The following is a 10,000-nucleotide window of genomic DNA, read 5'->3' as shown; positions in this document are numbered from 1 at the left end:
CATCTGTGTTCAGCTGGTGCTGCCTTGACCTTACATCTCTGACTATTCCTCCCGTAAGCTCTAATGGACTCGGTAGCCTAGATAGTCATTTTAAAAGGATGCATGCCTCCTTTAACAAGGCACACATCAAACAGTGAACCACCTTAGGCGAGTTGTTAACGAGATAACAGTACTGGGAGTACTGATACACTGATAATTTCCCCTGGCTCGCTTTTTCCTGAGAGAAAGTCATCTGTGTCTGAGGATACATTTTTAAAAAGTCAACAAAGTAGAACTTAAAAATAAAAACCCTCATCAGGCTTTGAGTGTTTTCTTTGCACTACTTTAAGCCATGACAGATTCTCAGTATATTTCTCAAAAAGTTTTGGCCTCTTTAATGACCTGATACTGTACCTTCAGCTGTAATGACCTAATTTGGGATATTATATATAAGCCTCTTTTGAAAGCTGCTGTGTGTTTCCATGCAGGTGTTGCTTTTGTTCACCGTAGCTCTCTGAGCACTCTTGCAGGTGGTGCTTGCCCTACGTTGCTATTCGTCTGTCTCTGTAATGTGTTGCTTTGTAACTTTGCCCTACGTTGCTATTCGTCTGTTTGTAACTTTTTTATAACCTACATACTATCTCTCTCTTATATCTGCATATCTCTTATGCCTGTCTAACATGACACACAGCCAATGTGTCTGGCCTTCCACAGACAAAGAGAAGAGAAGGGGCAGTACAGTATATTCAGACACCCTCATTCACATGTACCTGCTTAGATCCTCCGCTTAGTGCCCTCGTGTTAATTAAGAGTGATATTTAGACTGATATATATTGAGACCATGGGAATATGATTGATGGCATGTCTCGGTAGGATTTTGCATGTATTTCAGATCCATTCATTGTGTTTTTCTCTCTCTGTCTCTCTACTACATTGAACTCTGTCAGTGTGACTAATTTTCCTCCTCCACCACCACAACGTTGCTTTTTATTTTCCTCTCCTCTTCACCTCTTATATCTGCAATTCCTTTTTTGGAACGTGCTCCTTTTAGTCGTGTGGCTTTGTTAACAAGTGTGTCATAACAGTGGTCTATTGCGTTGATTGTGCATGGGTGGTGAGCGCCACACTGGGCATGTGCAGAGCAATAACTGACGGACTGATGAGAAAAGATGTTGCATTGATTTTTTCTGGCTTGACTTTTATTGGCATTGATTCATCATACAGTCGTCACAAACACTTGTCAAGAGTGTTAGACATCACACGTGCAGATACAGAGCCTCGTTTCCATCCCATCTCAAAGGTCTTCAGTGATCAAAGCTGTGAAAACAGTATGCCTTTTAATGTATGTTTGATGTATGTATGGCTTTACTCATTTATGTATGCATGTATGTATTTATTCATGTATGTATTATGTACTATATGTTTCAGTGTGTGATATGCTGTAAACAGTCACCTTGACACCCTACTTAGAATACTGCAACAAAAGCTCACATACCCTCATGGTGTACTGTCAATGTGTCTGTAAATGCTGTATTTTAATTAAGCTATTTCCTGCTGCAGGTTAGGCTTTGAAATAAGACCCGCAGCCTCAAGTTGTCATGGTTTGTCGGGGAGCTTCTTGGCAAGGTACAGAGATCAGCTGTGCAGGACACTAAATTCAACCCAGCGCTCACCCTGGAAAGGGGGGAAGGGGAGGGCTGATCGGATTTCAGTGTGCAAGCAGTGTCATGTGTTTCTACTCTCTCAGTGAAAATTAATGTCACAGTCTTCGGTCGAATGACGTGTGGTTTTTATTGGTATGAATTCACTTTTTTTTAAGTTGAAAACAATTTTTTGACTTTATGTTCCCATAATGAAAATGTCATATTATGTTGTCATATATTGATGCATCATGATGAGACATCATGCAGATATGTCCAAACAGATCTATTTAAAACAAAACCAGAAAAAAAATATAGAAGTGATTTTTGTTCCACATCATCTGTGAGTTATACGTTCCTTAAAGTGAAGACTGTGACATCTTTTCATCAATGTAGGCTGATTGTGTGGCTGGAGATATTGAACTGCCCACGCAGTAAGGAAGGAATAACTGCTCTGTCAAGGCTGGGTCACTGGTGCTGTTTCACTGGAAACTTCCATTTAGAATAAAAGTAAATCCCTGAACTCACTTTAATGATGTGCAAAAAAATTGGCCCTGAATGCCCATACTGTACGTAATCACAAGGCATCTGTTCCAATTTTTAGGAAACTACATTATTTTGAGGCTTCTCCTTCAGAAAAAGTGTCGTTTTCTTAATGAGAACAGATGTAGTTGTATATACGAGCTATTTTCAAATGTCACACAATGTGCTTTGACTGTTAATCGCAAGAGACTTGAGGGATCTGAACGCAATGTTTCATTTGACACGTTTGTCCTTGGGCTGCGGAAAGCAAGTGAACTAAATGTGAATGTGGATTAGTGCAGGTGACGGCATCAAATCAAACCTTGTGAGCAATGGAGGGTGAGTTGGTGATGTTTCAGCACTTCAAAGTGTCACACCTTAACCTAACACGGATCATTATTCACTGCACAGTTAACACTCTCGCTGACGAGTATATACCTTCATCCTCATCCTCTGGTGCGAAGAGACTCGACACGACACCCAGAAATGTGTTCATCCAGTCGCTGGACTCTTCCATTGCCTCGTTCATTACTTTTACCGGGTCGGCGGCTGTGATATCCGGAATGCCCCCTAGGTTCACCATGGGGAAAGACCGACATAAGCAAGTACCTTGCATGCACACCAATAGCCTTTTTTTGGCACACAACTCTTCCTTCTCAGTAGCCAGCGAATGTGCCAGATTGTTTACCCCCACCCCCCAAACAGTCTGATCACAGAATCACAGAATGGGTATTTATTCTCAATCCAATCCAGGTTTAAAATGAACCCAATTCAAAATAGCACAAGACACTGGCTTTCCTGAATTGGAGCTGTGTACTGGGGACAGACAGGACCAGGGCTATCCAATCAGATGCAGGAAGTGCCAAGGCGGCTACAGGCTTTCGTTCCACCCGGTCAGGGGGCCGGCAATTTGACCAGCTGTTGCAGAGCCATGTTGGCTCTGTTGAATCAGGCAGTCCAGCTGCAGGTCAGTGAAGCTGAAAGCCTGGAGTCGCAATGGCAGGTTAATGGATCAGGTTGGATTCCTTCCACTATAAATGGTCAACCATACGTACCAGGGCACTCTGCCTACAAGACACTAACTAGTCACAGACCCAAGATCCTCAACTCAACAGATGGGAGCAAGTCACATACAGCACTACAATACCACAAGTAATCTCAACTCACTGAAAAACATATCAATTTCAGAACATCACAGGGATCATATTTCACACAGACTTCAAGAATTTACCGAACCATACAAAGCTCAAATTTTCACAACAGATAGTCAAGGCATGAGAAAACAAACACGATGGATATGACAGGTCTACAACCAGAACAACACAAACAGAACTTGACAACAGTGTTGACAACAAATGTGGACACCAAGACATTGGAGATGGAGTGTGCAGAACAGTGTGTTAAATGACTACATGGAATGTTTGTCAGGCCATGTGTAAAATCCTTTATTCAAATGTGTGTGTGTGTGTGTGTGCAAGTGTGTGTGTGTGTGTGTGTGTGTGCGTGCGTGCGTGCGTGCTTGTGTATGTGTGTGTGCATGCGTGCGTGCGTGTATAGTATGTGTGTGTGTGTGTGTGTGTATGTGTGTGTGTGTGTGTGTGTGTGTGTGTGTGTGTGTGTGTGTGTGTGTGCGTTCCTTTATTGATATGATCATTGGTCAGTAAGATGGATATGTGTGTTATCCACGTCTCCTCTCTTGGGAGTGGCCAGATGGGGTGAGAGAGGTGATGCCGGACGGGAGCTTTGGACACACTACTGGGTCAGTCTCTCTGCCTGCAGTCGGCCGGCCGCTGCATAAATGGCACAACCACGCTCCTCTGGGCTTGTTTACCCGCGGCCGAGGCAATGCCGAGGTGGTTGAGTCAGAGCATGCAGCAAGCAACCGACCACACAAACACTCCAATTATGCAGCTCACAGCTCCCCATCACTGCCCTTGTTAGTGGAAATGACTCCTGAATGCAAATGATGGGAGAATTATAGCCTAGTTCGTGACCAAACATGAAAAATGTTATTGGGTAAGGCCGATATTTCTGGCATTCGCTATATATGTGGGGAAGTAAGTAATATAGACAGCTATGTTAAAATGCAAAACTATATGTAGAGTGGTAGAGTAAGAACAGATACAAAATATATTTTTGAAAGGCGTCTTTAAAATTATAATAATAATATACGATATAAATATAAAATTATATTATAAAATAATAAAGTTAAAATATCATGTTACATATTGGATGTAAATGTGCAGTTAATGTTTCGACAAACAAAATCAACATGCCAGCGGGCAATCACCACATGCAATTTTTGGGCATTCATCGCAGGCAGTTTTGGAGTATTTCTAGCAATCATTAGGCACTACACACTTCCCATGTTAGTGAATGAGAAGGCAACTGCAAGCACTCTACACAACCCCGGGGGGGGGGGGGGGGGGCAGCTAGACCTTCCCCAGTGCTGGGGTGAGAGGGGTAAGTGCAGGGGGAGGTGAGGGGGGGGGGGGGGGTGACGGGCGAGGTGCCTTGCCTCTGCTGGCTGCCTTATGTGCCTTTCTGACAGCGGGGGCGCGCGGTCCTGTTAGGACGAGAGAGACGTGTGAGGAGCAGAGAGGGTGAAGGCTCAAACACACACAAACACATGCACACCGTACATTCACACACAAACATGCATACACATACACACACACACACACACACACACACGCACACACACACACACACACGTACACACACACACATTAACACTGCACATACACACACAAACATACACACACAAACATGCATACACACATGCACACATACACACACACACACAGTCACAGTGGATGTCATTGTGGTTGTTCACGCCACTTACATACAGTGGGTGACATGGATTTAAGGAGAAAAAGGTTCTTTCTTTGTCCATGTGGAGTATTACTGAGCGGCTCTGGGAGTGTTAATAAATAGTTCCTTATGGAGGGTTGTGTTGTTATCCGTCTGGTAATAGAGCATGATGATTCCCAGCACAGGCACCTGCTTGACATGTAAGGAACTGAGCCAGCCTGTTTTCCAGATGCCAACAGAGAGTTCATTATGTCACTAAGAGTTCACTTGGAAGGAAAAAGAACCTCTTCTGTTTAGTGTGTGTTGACATGCATTAACACCACACAACAACACACACACACACACACACACACACACACACACACACACACACACCACAAATATTGATGAGGAGCATCAACAGAACAAATAATCAAATCCGTTATTGGAGTTAAACTCAATTGAAGAGGAAGTAAGATGACCGCATAAATAAAATATGAAATGCAGGAAAAAAATGGAATTGAAGTCGAATCGCATTGAGATCATCGTCAAGGTTTCCTATAACCTCTCTTCTAAATAACTCAGTTGTTGTTGCAATTTTAGACTAATACATTTGTAAAAATCACAACACATCAGTAGTATTTTAACTCTGTGCTTCTGAATTGATGAGTGTGTTACGACCTATCAACATTCTTGTTGTCTGTTGTCTCGGGGGACTTGGGGAAAATAATGTTGATGATACACATGATGAATTCAGTGACATTTGTTTGATTGCCTTAACTCACTTCCATGAAATGCCTGTCTGTTTTCTCTCACTGACTTGTTCTCTCTCTCTCTCTCTTCCTCTGTTTTGTCAGCCATTTGACATGGCCATTGTTTGGCTCAAACACCACAACAAATGCCCAAAGTGAAGTCAAGTAAGAGGTGAAGTCCAGAAAATGCCTGCCAATAACAAGGCCAAACTGTTCCAAATGTTTCTTTACGTGTCATCTGGTGTTTGTTTACACACACACACACACACACACACACACACACCAGAGAGGGGATTTGCTTGCTGTAATGAGGACATTCTTGAAGTCAGGATAAATGGCACCTTGGCCAGATGTCACCGGGCAACAGACTCGTGTTCAGGAGTAATGCAGGCTTTCACCCCCCCCCCCCTCCCCCCCCCCATTTTATTTTAACTGGTAATGGACACGGATGTTGGCTATGGATAACTCAGGCAAAAGAGCCCCCCTTCAATCTCTCTCTCTCTCTGTCCCTCTCTCTCTCTCTCTTCCTCTGTCCCTCTCTCTCTTTTCTCTTCTCTTCTCTTCCAGTTTCTCTTGTTCTCCCTCTGTCCGTGGAGTCGCACGCAGACTGCGATTCCCTGACCCAGGCCCCATGAGACCTGTTTTATGTTTTAATTTCAATGCAGATGAACCTTTTGCAGGAATACATCATGAAGATGAGAACGACTTGCATCTCACTATTAAGAGCTTGTTTGGAAAACCATTTAAATGCCTGCCAGGACAAGTGGTACTTCTCAGCCGACTGGAACAAACAGGCCACGGCAATAAATTCCTGAAATGCAGCCTTGTAGTGGCCATTTGTGTCAGCTTTTTCAAAAAGAAAAAAAAAAGATTTCCTCTTTGCAACAATTTTAAAACACCACAAACCACAGTGGTTAGATTAGCTTGAGGAAGTGCTATGTAGAGCTCCACAGCCCGTAATGACTGTTTATATCATTTCCTTTCAGGCAGAAACCTACTCAAGTAATAACCAATGCTTAAAAATAGAAACGTAAAATGGGTCTGCCGTTTGGTTGGTGGGCCCTGTCCACCCGTTCCCTGTCCAGTAGTAATCCTCTATGCTCAAGCCAACTCGTGATAATTGCTCTGTCCCTTGGAAACATGCTGCCCTTGTGCAACGCTGTATTCCCATCTGATATTTTTACCTCACAATTAAGCCCGGTGACATCTGGCCTGCTTGCCCACTTATTCCTGTTAAGTCCAGACTTTTCAGAGCCAAATAAAAAAGTTCAGTATGAGCCCACTGGGGCATGTACACGAGTTTGATAACGAGATCTACAGCAGAGTTTTAACTCTTAAAGGTGTGTGACGGGAATGTTGGAAAATGAACGTTCTAAAGAATATCTGGCTTCATTGAATTCAACCAGAGCCTTATAGATAGAAAACTATAGATATCTATAAGGCTCTGAATTCAACATAAAATTTTAGAACCTTCAATTGTTGCGGAACGGAATCTTATGTTAGAATGTTCAAAAACCCAAAAGCAGCATGAAAGCTTAGGCTAGCAAATACAAAGTACAGCTTTATTTCCTTTAATGGAATAGAGCAGTAGAACAGGTTCCTTTTCCACATGAATATCAGATTATATTAGTGCATGTGTGGTGGATGTGCCATACCAAAAGAAGTATTAAAACTATATGAGAGGAGATATTCTCTCAATCTATCATAATGACATGACATCATTACTGATTCTGCTGCTACTGTAGAATTATGTACTGAGACAGATTTAAATGTTTATATTTTTCTCTTCACGCTGCACATGCCAAACATTACAGGAATGTTGGAGGTCATTACAGAACCAGTGCTGCCTTTCTGTCAACTTGTATGATGGCAGCCCTATACATTACCATATCTGCTGCTAGCATAAGGACTGCACATCAAAGAGATGTGCATCCATGCAGTCGGCTTGTGCAGACAGTGGTGTCTGGTATGCAAAATAGGCTTTTCCTCCGTAAGCCTTTGCATTGATGTGGGGGTTTTTAGCTTTTGTTCTTGTATCCGCCATAGATGTACAGCATAGAGGAGTTGGTGATCTGATAAACTCAGCCATCTTGCTTGGGTGATGTAGATAGGATCTATCTCTTTCTCTCCAATTCTCTCTGAGGGGCTGGGCAAATCAGCTCTGTCTACATGCCATAATGACTTCTTGTAATATTAGTAATTACTGGAGTGTAAACATGGAGACTTTTGGAGTGTGAGTGTAGCATCTCATCATTGTAATGAGTACATGATATGCAGGTACGATTATTAAAAAGACTCTGTAATGATATAAATACCATGCAGTTTGGCCTAGTCAGTTCGTTTCAGAAACGTAATTGTTTTCATTGTTACAGTAGCCTAATGGATGTTCTTGTTAGCCCTACAAAATGTGTGTTGTTAAATGTAAACATTGTTTTGTGTGACAGCTCTGATAATTGACCTTGGTCTTTAGTTAAAGGAACCATATGTAAATGTATTTCAATTAATCATGTTCATTTCAAATACTTATATCACTGACAACAGTAGTCGGGCCAGGATATTGTCATTTAAAAAGTGAAGTTGCAGCCCTCAACTGATGTTGATGTTGTGTTTTGTCATGTCATGTTGTGTTTTGGCCTGATGCGCCACCCTCCACCTATCTACTAATCACAGTCAGTAGTGTTTCGGCATCCGGGTTGGCAACCTCGAGTCAGGGGGGAGGGGGAGGGGATACACCGCTCTAAAGTAATTTGAAAGTGATTGCAGTACCAGTTTTGGCCACAATCTTACATCTGGTTCCTTTAAGACAGTGACATGGAATGCAGGAGATTGTGTTATGATCATTTTAAACGATGGAGGAAGATACCAGGACGATAAGCAGAATGGCAATAATGATTGTAAGAGGCTATATGACTCAAGACACCTGCTTTGATGATTACAGCGTAATTCTTATGATGGTGTCGAGAGATTACAGTGGCAGGAAACTATAATAATGACTGGGTTGTGACTTAACACTGCATTTTATCAGGAAAACTGTTTTCCAACCTGCTGAACTCTGGATGCAGCCCTCACCAAAAGTGCTCCCGACCCGATTAGCATGTGAGCTAGTCAGGCTTTAAGTCATGAAGCAATTGCACCCTCAGTAGGCAGACATGCACATTCCGAAAGTCTTCACTGACAGACAAACGCACACAAACACATGCACACACGCACACACACACACACACACACACACACACATGGACAGATGGAAAAAAACAAAAACACAGAGGCGGTGCACTGCAGGCAGAGAGTCTTTACCCGGTGGCAAACAGGGGTCGTCACAGTGTAAAGTATGGGCTATTAAATGGGTGAAGACAGGATGGCAGGATGGTGGGGATGGACAGAGAAGGAAGAGTGGAGGGAGGGTGGAAGAAAGGAGGGAGGGAGGGAGGGAGGGAGAGGCATTAGAATGAAAGAGAGTGGGAATGTGTCTGCTAGTCTGGGGATGTGAGTGAGTGGGTGGGTTTAACTGCATGTGTGGTTGGTGAATGATGGTGTGTGGTATGGCATGTGCAGGTTTTATTTTCTTCCCTTTCTCCACTGTCCAGTGTGTGGACAGTGACAAAGTCAAGAAAAGCACCATTTCCTTGTAAGGGGAAAGGCCTGAGTGATGGAGATGCAGTACAGGTGTGGATCTAGATGGGAGAGGTGGGTTGTAAAAAAGGTCAACACTTTTTTGAAATGCTTTTCAAAAATGTTCTGTTCTGTGTGACAGGCCTTGGTAACCGACCTTTTTTTTGTGAAAGTGTGACATCAATGAAATGAAATTGGGTGGAGAACAATTGGACACGGTGGACAGTGGACAATGACAGTACAACATGACAATTTCATGAAAACATTGACCAAACTGTGGAACTACACCCTGTGAAAAAATACATACCTTGACACAACGGCAGCAAAATAACTCCAGACACTACACTATTTCTAAACCCATCTATTGCTCCCATCAATAACTGACCACCGTGGTTGTTTTCAATAGAATGCCATCATTTATCCACACAATAGACCCACAGGAAGTGTCTTTGGGGCTGGCAGACCCGTGACAGCCCATAGTCCCATTACAGTGGACTCCAGCTGAAAGTGTGTTACTGCTTAGAGTGCCCAGTGAATAAAACACACTCAATCTATCTCTGTCACTGATAGCGCTATCAGGAACCAGACAATCAGCCCTGTCTCAGCCTCTACAGCGCTCTCACACCCACCTCTAGGTCCCCTGACCAACACATATACTCGCACACACACACACACACACACACACACACACACACACACACA

At 43.0% G+C, this 10,000-nt stretch overlaps 1 protein-coding gene across 2 annotated transcripts in view; it reads right to left on the bottom strand.

The window, feature by feature from the left end:
- The window catches only part of trdn (triadin), a 60,991-nt gene that overhangs the window by 46,580 nt on the left and 4,411 nt on the right, over nt 1–10,000 (bottom strand). For both annotated transcript variants that reach the window (XM_076272094.1, XM_076272095.1), the window contains exon 3: nt 2,580–2,711. In XM_076272094.1, the coding sequence (XP_076128209.1) occupies nt 2,580–2,711 (132 nt within the window). The remainder of the gene's footprint in view (nt 1–2,579; nt 2,712–10,000) is intronic.

The sequence above is a fragment of the Alosa pseudoharengus genome, unplaced genomic scaffold (genome assembly GCF_046254945.1).
Source record: "Alosa pseudoharengus isolate Yale_2024_CS ecotype anadromous, Long Island Sound unplaced genomic scaffold, YU_APseudo_1.1 YU_APseudo_1.1_scf_7, whole genome shotgun sequence".
Taxonomy (NCBI): domain Eukaryota; kingdom Metazoa; phylum Chordata; class Actinopteri; order Clupeiformes; family Clupeidae; genus Alosa; species Alosa pseudoharengus.
The sequence above is the reverse complement of the archived record's forward strand: the minus strand, read 5'-3'. Positions and strand labels throughout refer to the sequence as shown.